Raw genomic sequence first — 20,675 nt, 5'->3', positions numbered from 1 at the left:
ACTACATAGTGATTTTCAAATAAACTTTGATGAGGATGTTAGTCACAATTGATTCGAGATGACACCATACAACAAGAAACTGTTATCCCGTGCAAAATTCTAAGTGTTGTTATTGTCTTTAGTCACTAATTCAAGGATGGAAAAGTCACGTGTCATTGAAGAAAGTTATTCTAAATGAAATAGACCTGGCAATATATCCTTGAATGTTTGGAATGAATTTAATTTTAAAAAGTGATTAAAAGAGAAAATAAGAAAAAAAAAAAAAGAAAAAAACACTTGTAAGTACAAAATAAAAAGTAAGAAAGTAGAATTGTAAATAACATGTATATAGAATTTTGATAGATTAGTATGCTACTCAGTGACAGGAAAGAGTATTTAAAAGAAATCAAACAGAAATGTGTATATGTGTTTTTCAGGAAGCAGACAGGGTTATGTAAAACAATGTGTTTACAAAAAAAAAAAAAAAAAGTATATTGTGTATAGTGCAAGATATTTGCTCAGCAGCTCTGGAAATACAACCATTTATTGATGCCATTTATTTTGGTGATTAAATGTTGAAATCTGTATTTGAAAATCTTTCTTTTCATTTGTTACTTAAGGCAGGTTAATTGTTTGTTTGGATTTACCTGTTGCTCACCATTCTCTTACTCACCCTCCTCAAAGCATGTGGAGAGAGAATATGATGAAAAAAAAAACCTCTTTATTAGAGATAAGGAAAGGGAGATCATTCATCAGTTACCATCATGGGCAAATCAGACTCACCATAAGGAGATCAATAGAATTTATTGCCTATTATATACAAACTAAAGCAGTGAGAACAAACAGCAAGCTTCCCTCTCATCTGCCTCCTGACATGTCTTCCCCTTGAGTGTTGCACAGGAACAGGGCATGGGGGGCTGCAATCAGTCCATGACACTTCATCTCTGCTGCTCCTTCACAGTCACTCCTGCCCCTGCTCCATGTGGGGTCCCTCCAACAGGATACCGTTCTTCCCAAACTGATCCATACTGGTTCTGTACCACAGGGTTCATCCGTCAGGAGCAAACTGCTCCAACACGGGTCCCACACAGGTGGCAGCTCCCCCCCAGACTTCCTGTTCCTGCGTGGGCTCCTCTCCACGGGTTGCAGCTCTGGCCCAGGACCTGCTCCTGAGGGGACTCTCCATGGGCTGCAGCCTCCTCCAGGCCACATCCACCTGCTCCACCAGGGGCTCCTCCACAGGTTGCTGCTCCATGTGGGACCCATGGGCTGCAGGGGGACAGCCTGTTCCACCAGGGGCCTCTCCACGGGCTGCAGGGGAACTTGTGCTGCATGCCTGGAGCAACTCCTGCCCTCCTGCTGCACTCCCCTTGGGGGCTGCAGGGCTGCTTCTCTCTCAGCTCTCACCCCTCTCTCCCAGCTGCTGTAGCACAGCAGATTTTCCCAGAGACCCAACCAGCATTGCTCATGATTTGGATCTGGCCAGTGGTGGGTCCCTTTTGGAGCAGGTTGGAGCTGGGTCTGATCTGACCTGGGGAAGCTGCTGGGCTCTGCTCACAGAAGCCACCCCTGCAGCGACCCTGCTACCAGAAGCTTGCCAAGTAAACTTAACACAGATCCTAAATGAAAAATCATGAATGTAATGAATGGATTAAAAGTCTTAACTACAATATTCACACTTAGTTCTGTGTTTTACCTTGATATGGTAGTATGCAGATATGAAATGCTGAAAAGGAGCATGCTGAAATAATTCTTGTGAGAATAGATGAAACGTGACAGACACAGAATGATTGTAGTTAATTAATCATAACCATCAACAACTGTAACCACAAACATCCCAAATATTATGCAATTAACATGGCAAATTGAATCATATAGCAACTCTGTAATTTGCAACATAATCTTGTTATTTTGATTCTGGATGTAAACATTTCATTTTCTAATTCACTTTTACCTAGTACTTCAGGATTTATGAATGCAGAAATCCTACTGAAATTCAGGGAGATGTTGTTATATGCAAATTCCCTTTTTTTCTTCAAGACTCTGGGAAGAATTTAGTTTTATTGATAGTACTGATGGTATTCGTTGGTGTTATTGAAACCAGGTGCAACAAAATGAAAAATATTTTAGGCTCCCAATATACATAAGACTTCTATGGTAACCTTCCATGAACTATTAGACAACATTAAAAATGAGTAGTTGGTCAAGAGAAAATTATGGAGGAAGCAAATCAATTTCTATTTTATATAACATATATACATAATCACAGGTAGTAGTGATCATGTATAGTAATGAGTAGTTTAATTGAAAAGTAGTATTCTTTTTTAACAGGTACAGAATAGTAAATAAAGATTAATTATCTTATTTGCATTTATAAAAAGATGGGATTCACATAAGGGTACTGAAGGAGCTGGCAGAAGTGCTCTCCAAGCCACTTTCAATAATTTATTAACATTCCTGGCTGACCAGGGAGGTCCCAGCTGATTGGAGGTTAGCAACTGTAATGGCCAACTACAAGAAGAGCAGGAAGGAGGATCCAGAGAATTCTAGGCCTGTCTGTCAGTCTGCCTTGTGTTCCAGGGAAGGTCATGGAGCAGATAATTTTGACTGCCATCACATGGCATGTGATCACAGGACAAACAGGTGATCAGACCCAGTCAACATCTGTTTATGAAAAGCAGGTCCTGCTTGACTAACCGTATCTTCTGTGTTAAGATTACCTGCTTACTGGACAATGGAAAGGCTGTGAATGCTGTTTACGTGGACGTTAGCAAAGTATTTGATGCTGTTTCCAACAGCAGTCTCCCAGAGAAACTGTCTGCGCATGGCTTGGATGGATGTACTAGTCACTGCGTAAAAAAACTGGCTGGATGACTGGGCCCAAAGCATCATTTTGAATGGAGTTAAATCTGGTTGGCAGGTGGTCACCAGTGTTATTCTCCATGGATCAGTACTGGGGCCAGTTTTATTTAATATTTTCATCAATAATTTGGATAAGGGGATCGAGTGCAAACACAAAATTTGTGGACAATGCCAATTTAGGTGGGAGTGTTGATGACCTTGAGGGTTGGAAGAGTTGCAGAGGAATCTGTAGAGGCTAGATCAATGGGCTGAGCTGAACTGTATGCCATTCAGCAAGGGGAAGTGCCAGGGTCTGCGACTGGGGCACAACAAGCCCAGGCAGCATTACAGGCTTGGGGAAGAGTTGCTGGAAAGCTGACCAGCAGAAAAGGACCTGGGAGTGCTGGTCAACAGCCAGTTGAACATGAGCCAGCAGTGTGCCCAGCTGTCCAAGAAGGCCAATGGAATCCTGGACTGGAATCCTGGATCAGAAACAGTGTGGCTGGCAGGACAAGGAAGATGATTGTCCCCTTCTATGTGGCTCTGGTGAGACCACGCGTCAAATACTGCATTCAGGTTTGGGCCCCTCACTACAAAAAGGCTGTTGAGTTGCTCATGCCCGTGCAGAGAAGAACAAAGCAGCTGGCGACAGGACTAGAAATCAAGAGTTATGAGGAGTGGCTGAGGGAACTGAGTGTGTCTAGCCTAGAGAAAAGAAGACCTCGTCATTCTCTACAACTACCTGAAAGGAGGTTGTAACAAGGAGAGTGGCAGTCTTTTTTCTCAGGTGGCAAGTGATAGGAGATGAGGAAATGGCCTCAAGTTGTGCCAGGGGAGATTTAACTTAGATATTAGGCAGAATTTCTCTGTGGAGAGGGCAGTTAAGCATTGGAACAGGTTTCCCAGGGAAGTGGTAGATTCCCCATTCCTAGAAGTATTTAAGAGACATGGGTACATGACAATGAGGTATATGGTTTAGTGGTGGAGTTGGTAGTGTTAGGTTGATGCTTGGACTTGATGATCTTGAAGGTTTTTTCAAACCTAACTGATTCCATGATTCTCCATATTTCTTATCTCCACCAGAATAGATTATTTCTGTTATAATTAATTTCATTATGGTACCGTGTGTTAGCCCCTTTAATGGATTTGTAAATTGTTTGTGATAGGAAATTAAGAAAGTAAAGAAATATATTCTCTGCTTAAAATATAATACAGTTATGCATAGACAGACAGGTGAAGTATACACGTAACAGGATGTTACTACTATATAAACAATCTAGTTTGAATTGTTATAATCCCTAAAAATCACAGATATAAAAATGTCATTATGACAGGGAAAACAATGTTACTTTAGTTAATTATTCCTTTGCATTTTCTAGTGAAAAAATTAGTTCCAGGCTAATTAATCAATAGTCTGTACATTATAATTAATCCTGGAAGCAAGTTTGAAGAAAATTCTTCTCATCTTACAGGAAAATGCTCAAAGACCACCATTGTTCAGAATTTCTTACATAACTTCTTTTCTGAAGAGAAAAACGAAAACAAAAACAAATTCTTAGTATATTACACAGATTCCGAACAAAGTTTATCTAAGATATACAAAAATACAATTTCTGTCTCTTTTTTCTTCTTCATATATTCAGACAGAAATCTTTAAAATTTCTCCTGTGTTCCTCATCATTTGTTGGAACTGCCTCAAAGCATCTGTATAATTACCACATTATTTTACACAAAATCTTTCCTTAAAACTCTTTATTAGGTCTGAGACACAGGGTGGTGCACAGGTTTACAATACATCGTTTCTTGGTATTCCCTGTTTTTCTCTTGTCTCTCATTACATACTTCCACAGTAACTTCTTTGGAGGTTAAAAAAAAAAAAAGACTTTTTCAGGTTATGTCAAACTAATGATCCATGAAAGATTTAAAAAGCTTTTTGGTAATAAATAAAAGCAATAGCAGTGATAATAAGCATGATAGCAGTGAAGCACTTGAATCTGGCCCTTATTTTATCACCTGAAAGTCATATGGTAATATGATTTTTAAAAGTTCAAGATTTATGATTTTCTTATTAAGTGTGGTGAGATTATTTTTTTGTCATGGCAGGATTTTTTTTATTTTTTTTTTTTTTGCCTTAGTCTTCTTTCTTTCACGCTGTTTCTAGCTACCATCTTCAGCATTAAAAGTTACTCTGAGGCCCAAAGACTGACTCTAATAATAAAGCTCCACTTACTTAAACTGCATTCCTATAAAATAATTGTATGTCAATGCAAAATGATATAGTAATTTCTTTGGACATCTTGGTATTCAATGACTGTTTTATTTAATTCCTCCAACTTAAAAGTTCCCTATGCAATCATACATGTCATTTCTTCTTAATACCTACCTTTCATTCTTCTATTGCCTGTGCTTATGAATTACTAAACACAACATTTATATTTCGTGTTGTTTAGAGTGTACAGTTAAGCAATGTTTTTTATTTAGATTATAATGGAATTTTTAAAAAATATGTTTTTAATGGAATTTCTTTCCCTGTAAACCTTACATTTTTAAAACAGATACAGTTCCAGCTCAAGGTTAAGTTCTTAGTCCTGTCTTTCATATACAAGGCAAAGAAGGCTACTGTTTCTGCAGCAACAATGCAATGATTATATTTGTCCTTGGCCTGACAGAAGATTTTTACTTTGTGTAGAGCTATTTTTTAACTTATTTGAAAGAATGTTTCCTGTTTTATACTCTTCTTTAGGTGTCCTTAGCATGTGCCTTTAATCTCTGCAATATATGCCATGCCCCTTTTAAACTCCATAATAAATTTGCACATAAAATAGTTTAAACTCAGAGAATCGGATTGGAAGAGGACATTGCTCTACATTTGTCAAATTTCTACTTTAAAAGTAAATTGATTGGTTTAAGTCACTGATAATGAACTACAGAGCCCTCCACAGCTTTCACATGAGGTCACCAAGCAGTAATCACCCAAATACAAGATTATTTTTAATTTTTAACTTGATCTTAGTTTTATAACAATTAGTGGACAGTTATCTGGGCCACAAAAAAACTGCCCTTTTAATGTTTGCATCAGCAACACCCAACTGATGAACACAGGAATTAATTATCCCTCCTATGCAAAAGGCAAAGCACACTGGAGATGAATTGGAAGGATAAAAAGAGTTGAAGGTACTCCAGCTTTTGTATGAGTTCTGCCAATGTAAGCTATCTTAACAGATCTTAATGTAACTGACTCTCCTTTTCCTATTCTTGTCCACACATGTATCATCTACTAATGGAAAAATACTTACTAGATCCCCTTTGTAAGTGATCCTTTTCCTCCTTTATTTAGTTGTTTATTTTGCTCCTAGTTCTGCACTGCTTTTCTGTTTCTTTGATTGTCTTGATATTTTTTTCATTTATTTTCCATTACTCCTTTCACTTTCCACTGAAGTGCTTTGTTGTCTGCTAGTCTTCCTTAAAAAGATACTCTTGCTGGAGTGAATGTCACTCTCCCATAATGCACATCAATACACATTTGTGTTCTGACAGAAACTCATATTTTAGCTCCTTTCAGAAGAACAGGAGTAGCCACTGCAGAGAGACACATACTTCCAGGAGATGTTTTGTAACAGAGACTTGAATGCTTTTGCCAAACTTATAAATTCTGTCAAAGATCAAGGAATGCACTGAACTATTTACACCTGAAGTAGGACATCCAGAAAGTGTTACACCATTAGATTTAACGTCTTGTGATGTTCACTACATCTGGAATTTCTGTACTCTTTTTCTCCCATAGTGGAGACCACTCCCACGTCACAGGTTATTCTCTAGCGACACTGCACAAGATTTATTGAATTGCAATATTTACTTATTTATTTATTTAGCAAAAATATTATTGTGATACTCCTCCTCTCCACATGCATACTCCATCCTATAATGTTCTTTGCATTTTTGGCAGATATGTTGCTAATACTATTTTCACATTAGAAATGGTGACTGACTTTTTCAGAGGCAAATTTTTTGCCATTGCCACATGTGAGCATGTTAAAGAATATGTAAGCCAGGTAGCTAATACCCCAGAAACTGCTTTGAAAATACATTAAGTGTTATCTTTGCCACTAGTACTGAGGTAAATGTAAATAAATCTAATCTTTCTTGGCATAAAATAAACTTTTGTGGAGCACAAAAAAAAAAAAAAAAACACATTTTCTTATCAACCAAACAAGTATATCATCATAATATGAAGGATACATTCATTCTGTTTGGGGCTGTCTGAAAGAGAGTTAGAAGTTTATGCTGTAGTAAGAATGATGTTATGATGTAGTAAGAACTGATAGCTGTAGTAATAGATATAGAAGTAGTAAGAACTGATAGCTGTATTCTGCCTCACTCTTTCTCTTCTTTTATTTCTTTTCAGAGTTTTTAGAGTGAAATGATAGGGTTTTGAATGTGTTTTTAATAACTGTATCTCTCTCATTTATTTATTTGTTTGTTTTCCCCCCCAATATATCCACATGTGAAATGTATGAGATTACAGAACATGTATAAAATTTCTCTTTCATTTGATTCTTCCATGCTGTACTTATTATTTCAACACAGGGAAACTGCAAGCATGAACCTTCCTGTGTCCTTCCTTTTAAGCTTCTGTATATTCATTTGTTTTACAACTAAATCTCTACTTTTATATCTTTGAATCCTTTCTTTTTCCAACTACAAACTAACAAGAAATCTAATTCTGAATTAACAGCCAAAAAGAGATGAAATTCAAACATTTCAATTTTCTTCCTTCTTTAGTTTGAAATTAACCAACCTTGAAATTGGTTGAAAAGAGAAGGAAATAAAAAAGAAAAGATTTATATATATATATATATATATATATATATATGCCCATCACAGTGTGAAGACGAGGAAATTAAAATAAAACAAACAAAAAAAAAAATTCCTTACTTTGACTATAGCCAACTGAAAAATAACATTTATTAATCTGAGGAAAATAATAGCAACAATTAGAAATATATGTTAGTAAAAATGAAATTAATTTAAACTTTTACTTTGCCTCTGGAAGTTACAATTTAGATTTTACAAATTTCCTCTATTTCATGGTGACAGATTTCCAGGTTGTGCATCATAGGAAGTAAAAATTTAATGTTAATGATGAGAATATATAAACACATGAGACATAGGATTCCACACTGAAATTAAAATGTTATAGCTTCCAGAAGAAACACTTAAATTATCTTTTTTTTTTTTTTCATGAAATTAAAAAATATTTTCCAAAACTACAGACATGTAGAAAAATAATTTGATATTTCAAATTGATTTTGGAATTGAAATCAAAAGACTGAAGTTCATTAATTTTAAACCAGAACATTTCTGAAAACTCTGATATTTTCACATATACAACAGATCACAGAGAGAGTCTATGAAAATAAATCTCAGAAAGTTTTCCTAGAAATAGAAAAAATCACTTCCTTGTCCTCCACTCTTTATATACATTGTAGAGAATCTGTCCTGATACTGGTATGAATTTTCACTATTGAACTGACAATATTTATATTTGTTTAGCTATTTAATTCATTGTACCAAGTGGTTTTATTTATTTTTTTCTTTTCGTTTTCAGAATGCATATAGCAGTATTTGCAGTATGAGTTTCAGGTAGTCAGTAGTGCTAATGCTCTTATCTGGTGTCAGAGAAATACAAAATAGTGTTAATTTTTTGATTTGTTTTTTTTTTGTTTTTCTCTCAATGCTTCAAAAGGAAGCATTACTGTGATAGTATCTATTCCAACATATAGATAGATGGCTTACATGTTTCTCCCAGAGGAAAGAAAGTCTGGTGTCAGAACATCTCCTCAAAACTTGTTGAAACCATGACATATCAATTTGAGTTTTGTTTATGTTTTAAATTCAGTGAGATCTGTTCATGAATACAGTCTGGAACCTTGAAAGCACATGAGCAAATCAAACAGCATGGTTTAAGGCACTAATACGGAGAAGATTCATCACATTTTTCTGAGAAGGAGGGCTAAAAGAATAATTTTATGGAAATTCAGTGACATTCTTCTCACCTGAAAAATTGCCCTTGAAAAAGATCTTTGAGGACACACACTGTTTTTACAAGGACTTAGCAATAAGACATTTTAAAAGTTTATTATATTCCTAAACTGTGCACTAAAATAAAAGTTAAACTTTGGTTTGTTAACAGATAGCAGAAAATATTTGTTGATATATCTGCTTTCTTTTAGAAATATACAGAACTTAACACAAGCATACATAAAGTTATAGTCCCTAAGTCACATGACAATGGAAACCAGACATTTCCTAAGAAAACTTTTCACTGCAAGTTGTGCTCCCATACAAAACAACTGCCTATGCAGGACTATACCAGCCTCTACTTTCTAAATGTAAAATAATTATATTTGCATTCCTGCAGAATCATTAGGTGACATTTTAAATGTAATTACACCAGATTGTATTATAACCCATTATGGTATTTTTCTAAAATACAAAATAATATTTAATTAACTATTGCATAGCAAAATTTTGTATAGTTTCTGAAGCCCATCCATCTTTTTCCTGTACAAACATTATTAATGAACAAGAATACTTATTTATGTGCCAAAGATACAATTTAAACATATCTAAATGTGCCCTGTCTTTGGCACATTTAGATACATTTAAATTTTAGGCTTCTGCCTATGCCTAAGACATCTAAAAATGTGAATAGGCATTCTGAAAGATTATAACTCACTTTCTACTTAAAACTGTACCTATTCCACACTATAAAAACCATCAAAGTTCAATTTGTATTACTTCTGAAAATTGTTGAACTTCAATTTTATATCCTGCTAGGCATGGCACAAGTTGTGGAGCTCCAGAACTTGACAGAAAACTGAGTGTAGTTAAGAAAGTAATAATTCTGCTCAACCTAATCAAACTGCTCGGTGCTGCTTAGCTCATACCAGCACCTTGGTCTGCACTCAGAAATGAACAGGTCCATGAGAGATGCCCAAGCTCATTCTGTTTATATTTAGACACCTCATTTTGTGTCTGCTGAAACTTCTGTGTCCTTTTCAAAGATAACTGTGGGTACCACTAACTCAGTTATCTTCCCCTTGATCTACGTTAGAAATAAACGTACCTAGATCTGTGAGTGAATAGAGGCTTTAATAGAATCGCTGTCACTGGGGATGATGAAGGTGAAAGAATCAGTGTGATGTCAGAACTGCCATATTTGTTCTGCTACAGATAAGCATGCTACAGCATAGCTATCCACCTCAAAAGCGAATAAAGATCCAGTGTTCCCTGAGGTAAATATAGTAGTTGAACATTCTTGTTGAGGGTCTTTAAAGAAACACAATGAACTGTTCAATACAGCACCCTACAGCCTCATTCAAAAGTTTTTGTGTGAAAAATGAAATATTCCTTATTCACCTGCTGGAGGGAAACTTATGGAGGGAAAATATATTTACCCACAACTGGATTATGCTTACAACACTGAAGAAACCAGTAGAAATGTGTTTAAGAAGAATAAAGCTATGGACAAGATTTGGGTTTAGCACCTATTTAGCTGATATTCGTGTCTAATCATTACAATGCTTTGTGCACTCTCCAGATGACATGTTAATAACAGTCATTAGTCTGGATGTTGGACAAGGTGTTCTCTCCACGTTCGTTTCTTTTTTCACTGTATATGAATGATTCCTACAGGTCTAAAAAGAAAAAAAAAAAAAGTCACAAACAGGATGTTTAAAAAAGAAATAAAAATACTATTAGATATTTTAAATTATATGTATATATTGTCTGATAGCTTTCCTTTAACACCATATTCAAGTTTATTATTTTTTTCTGTAACTAAAATGCTGTTTTTGTTTGTGTTTGTGTTTTGTTTTGAATAGATCTGGGGAATTTTAGTGGTCGGACAAGAAGCGCTGTGTCTGTACGTGAAGGTCAAGGAGTCGTTCTGATGTGCTCCCCTCCACTTCATTCACCAGGTACAGTAGGTTGCAGCTTGTACGCACATTGGTTCTTCATATTATGGTTCATCATAGGATGCTCAGTATTGTTGATAGAATGTGCATTTGATTGTGGTACTTAAAGATGGAATATACACAGTTCTGCTGACAGTTTTGGAGCACCAAAGGAGTAATTAAAACCCATACACTACAAATGTCACTGAATAGCTACAAGATTTTGCCTGCAAGAATGTCTTATTCCCACTATAAAAGTTCAGTGTAGCAATATTCTCCGTACTATCAGTGGTTAATTATAGAATAATAGAATTATTTAAATTGGAAAAGAATTCTAAGATCATCTAGTCCAACCTTTAACTTAGCACTGCCAAGTCCACTATGACACCATATCATTAAGCTCTACATCTAGACATTTTTGAAGACCTCCAGGGATAGTGACTCAACCACTTTCCCGGGCAGCTTATTCCAATACTTCACAACCCTTTCAGTGAATAAATTTTTCCTAATATCCAACCTAAACCTCCCCTGGTGACACTTAAGGTCATTTCCTCTTATCTTATCAGTTCGTGCTTGAGAGAAGAGATTGATTCCCACCTTGTGGTAGCTTCCTTTAAGGTAATTGTACAGCATGATAAGGTATTCCCTGAGCCTCTTGTCCTCCAGGCTAAACAAACACAGCTCCCTCAGCTATTCCTCATAAGACTTGTTCTCTAGACCCTTCAGCAGCTTCATTGCCCTTCTTTGGACACATTCCAGTACCCTGATGTACCTACTTACTTCTTGTAGTAAGGGGCCCAAACACCGTATTCAGCTTCACCAGAGCTGAGTACAAAAATGTATGCTGCCTTAAGGTCACAATTTTTTTTTCAGATTTTAAAAATCTCCAAAAATTATTCAAAATGTCTGCGTTGTACAGTTGAATACAAATTGGCTTTTGTTTTCAGAAGTACAGCCATGATTTTGGTTGCTTCCAATTATTGTATAGCTTAGTTTCCAGCACAATACCATCATTGATGGAATCCAGAAATATCACAAATCCCACAAAATGGCTGTGAATTTCCAAATTAACAATTGTTATCTTTTGGCCATCTCTGCTTTTCTGTCTTTTGAGTATATTGCCTTGTTATGGTTGCCTTTATAATCTATTTTTAAGTTTGATACTATAGTCTGTATGTGTAGTGCATTAGGAACAAGCAAGAGGAGTTAAAAGCCTTGCGTCTGTGCCAGAGCTAAAACATCAGTGGTACTGAAAACTGGTGGGAAGAGTCCTGTGACTGGTGTGTTACAATGGACAGGCTCTTCAGATGAGACAGGCAGAGCAGGCAAGGTGGAGTGCTGGTGCTGTGTGTAATGGAGAGGCTAGACTGTATAGAGATTGCAGCTGGCAATGACACTGTTGAGAGTCTCTGGGTAATGATTAAGAGACAAGCAAGTAAAGTGGATGTCATTGTGGAAGTCTACTATAGACCACCAAGCCAGGATGACAGGACCAGTGAATTAATCTTTAAGAAACTAAGAGGTTCCTCTAGGTCAACCACTCTTGTGCTTGTGGGTGATTTCAGCTTGCCAGACATGAACTGGGAAAACACACACAGCTGGTACAAATAGATGCAGGAGATTCCTGAAACACCTTTGAGGATAACTTCTTGGTACAGGTACTGAGGGAGCTGACTAGGAGAGGTTCCCCTCTAGATTTGTTGCTTGTAAACAGAGACAGTATTGTGGGTGAAGCAGTTATCAGTTTCCATCTTGGCCCCAGTGACCATGAAGCAGGAGAGTATAAAGTCTTTGGTGATATGAGGAAAACTGCCACCAAAACTTCAACCCTGGAAATGGGGAGAGCAGACTTCAGGCTGCTGAGGTTCCTAGTAAGTTCTGCTGGGAAATTGCTATTGAAGTCATTGAGATCCATCAGTGCTGGTGAATTTTTAAGTACCACCTCTTAAGAGAACAGAAATAGTCAGTTTCAAAATGTCAGAAGTCAAGAAGGTGGGGCAGAAGGTTGACTTGGCCAAGCAGGGATGTTCATAGAATTATAGAAGGGTTTACGTTGGAAGAGACTTTAAAGATACTCTCATTCCAACACCTCTTTCTATGGACAGGAACACTACCTGCTAGACCAGGTTGCTCAAAGCCCTATCCAGCCTGGCCTTGAACACTTTCGGGGAGATGGGCTTTCCATAAATTTTCTGGGCAACTCTTTCCAGTGTCTTACCACTCTTAGAGCAAAGATTTTCTTCTTTATATCTAATCTAAATCTACCTTTTTTTACTTTAAAACCATTAATCCTTGTCCTATCACTACAATCCCTGATAAAGAGTCTGTCTTGTGCTTTTCTGTAGGCCCCTTTAGCTATTGGAAGGTCACTATAAGGTCTACCCAGAGCCTTCTCTTCTCCAGGCTGAACAACCCTAACTCCCTCAGCCTCTGTTTGTAGAACTGCTCCAGCCCCTTGATCATCTTTCTGTCCTATTCTGGACTCATTTTAATATTTCCATGTCCTTCTTGTGCTGGGAGCCCCAAAACTGAACACAATATTCCAGGTGGTGTCTCACAAGAGTAGAAAAGGGGAGAATCATCTCCCTTGGCCAACACAGGATTTGGTTGGCTTTCTGGGCTGCAAGTGAACATTGCTAGTTTGTTGAGCTTCATGTCAACCAACACCCCCAGGTCCTTCTCCTCAGGGCTGCTTTCAATCCATTCTCCATGCAGCCTGTATTTGTGCTTGTGATTGCCCTTATCCAGATGTAGGACCTTGCAATTGATCTTGAACTTCATGAATTTTGTACAGGCCTGCCTCTTCAGCCTGTCAAGGTCCCTCTGGATTGCATCCCTTCCCCTCATGTCAACCACACCACACAGCTTGGTGTCATCAGCAAACCTGCTGAGTGCATTCAATTTCACTGTCCATATCACCAACAAAGATGTTAAATAGTGTCAGTCCCAATACTGACCCCTGAGGAACACCCTTCATCTCCACCTGAACATTGAGCCGCTGACCACAACTTCTCAAATATGGAAGCTTCATCAGGTTAGATGCTATGAAAAGGTCCTTCACTGAGTGGGTGGTCGGGCTGGGAACAGGGGTGGAACAGGCTACCCAGGAAAGTGGTCATGGCATCAAGTCTGTGGGAGTTTAATAAGCATTTGGACAATGCTCTCAGACATACAGTCTGATTTCTGTGTGTTTCTGTTTGGAGCCAGGGGTTGGACTCGATGATCCTTGTGGGTCCCTTCCAATTCAGGATATTCTATGTTACTACAATTTGATGAATTGAGTGCATGATGTTAAGGTTTAATGAAGATAAATAAACTGGGAAGAAGAAGTAGGTACAAAAAGTGAGAAACAGTTTCATCATGAGAGCTAAATTCCATTTCTCCAAACAAACTGACAGTGTAAAGATAGATGGGCAACGATAGAGCAGTAGTCATACACCTAACACATGTCATTCCAACAAATGCACCTTATATATCATCGAAGCATTTGTAAATTTTCCCTAAAATTATGCTGTTAAACCTATATTTAGCCAGATTCCAATTCAATGTTTTACTGTGACAAGCACATTGCTTTTGATTGTGACAAACTATTATCTTTCATTTTCATCAGTGGGTCAGCAAAAACCCTGCTGTGGAAATTCCTGTGCTTACAAAGACAATGTTCAGCTGCTTTTGTTTATATTGTTTGAGTATTGGTATCCTATGCCAACACGAAAATTCCTTCTGAAAAAATATTTGGAACCCCTGTTAGCATAATTTTTTCACCATAGAAAAAGTTCTGCATTGTCGAAGAAGGCTGAAAAATTGCATTGATATACAAAAGTAAACACAAGCTCATGTAAATGGGAAAGGGGATTGGATTTCCTTTCCTTTGTTTGTCATGTAATCAAATACAACTTCCTTTCATCTCCCTTCTTGCAATATACTGAAGGGTTTCAAGTCCTTGTAGTACTACAGTGGGAAAGAAAATAATATTAGTAGAGTGGCTAGAAATGCCTGAGAAAGGTGAGACCTATGTCTATGGACCTTCCAAAAAATTCCACACCTAGTGATGTTACAACAATATTTGATGAAGCTCTGGTTATAGGATACAAGGATACAAGACATTAATGAAAGATGATTGCCAGATCTTTTTCAGCTTGTGAAAAAGAATTTTAGACAAGCAGAACTTTAAAGGGGAATTGTGTGAGCTCAATAGTATAATTAAGCAGTAAATATGAAACTTCTCCAAACCCTTTTGCAGAGGACAGGAACATCACGTATTTGTGTGCAGGAACGTCAAAAACATTTTTATTATTTTTTGAAAGCATTTCATTTCTGGATACTCCATTTTAGTTTTTGGGTCAGATTTGAAAAATGACATTGTCTTATAAGTCGCTCTAAGAAATGTTGATCCTTAGAATCACCTTGTAGGCAAACTTACAAGTGAATACTAAGCTGCTCTGGCAGATATGATAAAAACTATTTAAAGCATATACAAAATGTGTGAACATCTTACATTAATAAGACTATGAGTTATGGGTGTGTTCTTGGTAGAGTGTTGTTTTTTTGTTTTGTTTTGTTTTGTTTTTGTAGATGAACACTGCAAGCTCTGCTATATTGATTTAGTCACATTTATCAACACCTTTAGAAATAAATTTAACTTGCTATCTCAGGAGATCCATGATACTATATCAAATCCAATCATTCTCCACAACCTCATAAGCAGTTCATCCTTCAACAGAATCCTATTCCTCAGTCTCCAAAGTCAATAAACTTGCCTAAGAATTTCAGGATTGAGCCTTTTTAGAAAATGGCAATATCATTTTGGGAAAAGATTATGTAGTGCTTGAACACTATATTAAAAGAGATATAAGTTTATTGATCTCTTTTCGAATAGGAGATAAAATAAATACTTTTGCTTGAATAGTGCCCACATTCTATTATTTACAGAAAACAATTCTAGAAATATCCAAAAGTCTTTACAAAGCACCAGTGAATGAAAAATTAGTACAGCAAATTTATTATTAAGAAGATTTTTATATGTAGATAAATTTGTTTTCTGTTTATTAATGTGTTGTTATATTATCAAGAGGTAATACAATAGACAAACAAACACAAACTTGTAATATATACAGATTATTCATGTAGGTTCATGGGATTGTTCAATTATTTTGAGGGGAGAAAACAAACAAACAAACAAACACCAGAAATATATTCAGAATATTTGTAGAGCAGACTCAGATGAGAGAATTATAAAGAGAATATCTTGGTTTTATTAGTGTTTTCTTTTTTTTTCTTATCATCATCTTTGCTGAGAACTAGCTGAGCAGCACAATGAAGGAGTTTTTCATGAGAAAGTATTTGTTCCTTCACAATGGTGAAGGAAAATACAATCAACCAAAAGGATTTTCAAAGAGCTACTGACAGATTCTCACTTCCTGCTTTTATGAGATAGTCATTCCAAAATAAAAATAAAAATAGATAATAATAATAAAAATGCTGCATCTCACTTCACTGTGAGTGCTATATCATTTTAATATGTCTACTTCAGAAGCTTTCCCACTCATCCTAATTGTGTTGCAAACCCTAAAGTTGTTCCATTAGAAATATATTAATAGTGGATAACTTGGACATCCAAAAATGCATTTGATATCTTTTTTTCCCTATAAACATTACATTTGCTTCTCCTTCTCTGCCCTACCTTGGCTTTTCTTCTCAATGGTTTTCCTATGCAGTTAACTCTTATGTACCCTTGCTAAATGAGAGATTCATTAATTACCTACCACATAAAAAACAAGGTTGGCTTGATGTCTCCATTTAAAATGGTTTCTGCTGTTTGTTTTTTTGTTTGTTTGTTTGTTTGTTTGTTTTTCCATAAACAGGATTATGGTTCTTCATTGTAATACTCCAAAGGATGTAAATATAGGGTTATATTCAGTCATTTAATCATCTTAATTACAAGGTTTACCATAACAAGATTAAAGATGAATAGAAGATTTCATCAAGATTTACATGTTTCCTTCAGAATTAATACTTTCAGATGAGCTTTTTAAGGCTTTTATTCAAAGCTTTCTGTATCAGCTTAATAGAGAATGAAGATTCCCATTGTTAGAGTAGTGTGGATGTGCTGCACTCCGCAAGCTAGGAAAGCAGATGCATGCTCCTTCTTGCCTCAAAAGGATGCTGCTGTACGGAGGCAGTATGAAACATCTGCACAGATGCTAAATTGATTTTTTTTTATCACTTTTTAGCAGACATATATGATCTTACCCAGTTTGAAAACTGTTTTATAAGCTGTGTCTTTTATGCATCATCTTCAGTGTTATAAAACCAGTTTTCATAAGAGATGCTTCACAGGACATCACAGAATCATGGAATCCAACCATCAACCTGACCTACCCATCACTAAAACATGTTCCTAAGTGTCAAATCCACACATCTCTTAAATACGTTACTTCCCCTTCTGGAGTTCTGGAGGTTGTGTAGTGTTTAGCAAGCTGCTAGGAAAAAAAAATAAAAAATAAATAAAAAGCACTTTATGCCAAGTTCAAATAGGTTTTGTCCAGTAATTGTTTCCTAAGTAGCTGTTCATGTCCTCATGTTAATTGAAGAAAGTCACATCAAATAATATGTTTTTTTGACAGGGCTCTGTCACTTGCACAAGTGAAGATGTGCTTCCTAATGCTTAGACAGAAGATCTTGTAATCCAGTTTGTGTCCCTTGCCTCTTGTCCTGGCACCGGGTACCACTGACAAGAGCCTGGCTCTGTCTTCTTTACGTCCTCCTTTCAGACACTTATACACACTGATAAGATCCCTGTTGAGCCTTCTCTTCTCCAGACTGAATACGCCCAGCTCTCTCAGCCTTTCCTCCTAGGAGAGGTACTCCAGCCCCTTGATCGTCTTGGTGGCCCTCTGTTGGACTCTTTCCAGTATCTCTAGGTCTCGTACTCAAGAGGCCCAGAGCTGGACACAGTAGTCCAGGTGTGGCCTTGCCGAGGCTGTCGAGTAGAAACATCACTTCTCTTGACCTGTTGGTGATACCTTGCCTAATGCAGCCAATTAGCCTTCTTAGCAGCAAGGGCACATTGCTGACTCGCGTTCAACTTGGTGTTCACCAGGACCCTCAGGTCCTTTTTTGCAGAGGTGCCTTCCAGCTGGGTGGCCCCCAGCATGTCCTGGTACCTTGGGCTGTTCCCCCTCAGGTGCAGGACTCTGCTCTTCTCTGTGGTGAACTTCATGAGATTCTTGTCAGCCCATTTCTCATGCCTGTCATGGTCCCTCGGGATCTCTGTGTGTCCCTCTGTTGAGTCCACCACTTCCCCTCACTTCATGTCATCCACAAATATGCTGAGGGACACTCTACCCTCTACCCCATTGTCCAGATTATTAATGATGATATTAAACAGCACTGAACCCAGTCCTGACCCCCAGGCTACTGTGCTCATTATTGGCCTCCAACTAGACTTTGCACAACCAGCCACTGCCCTCTGCGTCTTTCTGTTCTGCCTGCTCTGATTCACCTCACTGTCAGCTCATCCAGCCCATACTTCAACAGCTTCTTTATGAGGATTTTATGGGAATAGTGTCAAATGCCTTCCTGAAGCCCAGGAGGATGATATCTACTGCTCTCCCCCCATCCATCAGGCTGACTGTTTCATTATAGAAGCTTATCAGGTTGGTCAGGCATGACCTCCCCTTGTTGAATCCATAATGACTACTCCTGGTGATTTTCTTCTCCTTCATGTGCCTGTAAATGTTTTTCAGGTTGAGCTGTTTCATCGACTTCCCAGGGATCAAGGTGATGCTGACCAGCCTCTAGTTCCCTAGGTCCTCCTTCTTGCCCTTCGGAAGATAGGAGTGATATTTTTCTTTCCTGTAGTCTTTGAGCACTTCTCCTGGTTGCCATGCTCAAGCAAAGATTATAGAAAGTGGTCCTGAGATCACATCTTCAAACTCTTTCAGGACTCGTGGGTGCATCCCATAACATTAGTCTGAAGTCCATTAGTTCCTTTAGTCAGAAGTCCATGGGTTTGGCCAATATTATATGAACAATACACAGAAATAACAAGGCAGTCTCTAAATGACTTTATACAGGTAGAGACTTCTCCAGGCAAATTAGCTTTAATAACAAGCTTCTTATATTTGGCTAGACTGCCCTCAGTATACTCATTAGCTTGTTTACAGGCAGTTGGCTCAGATACCTGCATGCATGTCACATCAAATTCTGTTCTGAAGGCATACATACATCTTATGGTCCTGTCAGTTCACTAAACTGGCTTTTGTGAATGTAGTTCACACATCTCACTTTCTGTATTTATACTCATGCAACAAGTTTATATTAAGGATATGAATTCAGTCCCAGGATCCAGGCAGTTAACAGTGCGTAGCGTAAGAGAACTTCAGTCTCTACGTTTATCTAGCCATTACCAATTTCTTTAAAATCATAGGAAGCCTGCATGAACTTATATCACTGAATCTCCGCCTCTCTTGGCAACGGTGGGTGCTACTTCATAATTCTAGCCTGTTTTTACAGGTGAGGTTTCTTGCTGACCATGATATCAGTAAAGTTCTATGTGTATTAAACAGTAAATTAATATTTTGTTTTTTGTTTGTTTGTTTGTTTACTTGTTTGGTTTGTTTGTTTGTTTGTCTTGTTTAATTTTTTTTTCATTTTGTTTTCTATATTTTTTCAAATCTGGCTTTTAAAATCAATTTAACATGTAAAGCTGTATAATTTGTTTCCAGAAGAAACCAGTGTGTTGCTGAAGCAGTCACATTTTTCCTCTCTGTTGAGAACACCAAATAAGACTGATTTGCTGGTTCCTAATCAAAACATTAGCAATCAAAACAGCATCTGTACAAGTCATGCATCCAGCCATGACTCTCCTTTAAGCTAAGAAGTATTCTCCACACAGTATCTTCTATTGACAATTTTTAGAGGCTAGATATATATGATGCAGATGATGGCAAATAGAACATTTCTCATTACTGTACATAACTGTAATTGCCTAACTATTTCTTGGGAAGGCTGATCTGTCCAATGCCCTCGTGCTTCTCTTTCTGTTAACAAAAGTGAGAATAAGAAAAACATTGAGGTTTTTGTTTATTTTCCCTTAAGACATATCAATGTCAAAATGAAAGGTAAATCTGTGTCCTAGACTTAACAAATGGTTGGTCTATAAGAAGATCTGTATGAAGACATATGAGACACCCATCTTAACTCTACTTTACTTCTCTCATAATTGTATGCAATATGCCATGTTCTTCTTCACACATTTCTATTCATTATCAAGGCATGATGCTAAGTAACAGAAAATGGGCCATGACTAACAGTATTAGAAAATGATTAGAAAAATGCATGACAGAAAAGTTTAATAAAGTTAATATGTCACATATATAGGACAAGATGGCACAACTTCTCTATCCCTTCTTCAAATGCCCATAACATATAAATTATTATAATGCAAATATTAAATGTTTTAAAAATATTATTTCAAGAGCCACACCTACCAACTGAATGTTTTGAAGGGCACCAGTCTTTTAGGATTTATTATATTTTTGTGTTTATTTGACTTTGACTGAATTATAACAAAGCTTTGACTTTGCTTTTTGATAATGAGAAAAAAAAAATACGTTAGGAGACAGGTACACAGTACTTTAAACTCCATAATTTTGCCCTAATTCTTTCTCAATGAACATTCCATAGGGTCATCTCCTCTCTTCACCACATTTTATTCTAGGGAATATCTGTATAATAGTCATAGGGATAAATAATTATTAACCATTTAAAATTTTTGTACATAGGTTTCTAGATTTTCCTTTAAGAAACACATTGAAAATTAATAAATTAAAAGCAATGTATTGGTGATCCAACCACAGTAAATTACCTCAAAAAAACTTTTTTTTTTAAAAA

General features: G+C 36.9%; 1 protein-coding gene across 4 annotated transcripts in view; it reads left to right on the top strand.

Moving 5' to 3' along the window:
* The window catches only part of CNTN5 (contactin 5), a 698,727-nt gene that overhangs the window by 484,836 nt on the left and 193,216 nt on the right, over positions 1 to 20,675 (top strand). For all 4 annotated transcript variants that reach the window (XM_038176391.2, XM_072032765.1, XM_072032763.1 and 1 more), the window contains one exon: positions 10,707 to 10,802. In XM_038176391.2, coding sequence (XP_038032319.2) covers positions 10,707 to 10,802 — 96 coding nt within the window. The remainder of the gene's footprint in view (positions 1 to 10,706; positions 10,803 to 20,675) is intronic.

This window comes from Anas platyrhynchos, chromosome 1, assembly GCF_047663525.1.
Source record: "Anas platyrhynchos isolate ZD024472 breed Pekin duck chromosome 1, IASCAAS_PekinDuck_T2T, whole genome shotgun sequence".
Lineage (NCBI taxonomy): Eukaryota > Metazoa > Chordata > Aves > Anseriformes > Anatidae > Anas > Anas platyrhynchos.
This window is presented reverse-complemented; position numbering and strand designations above follow the sequence as displayed.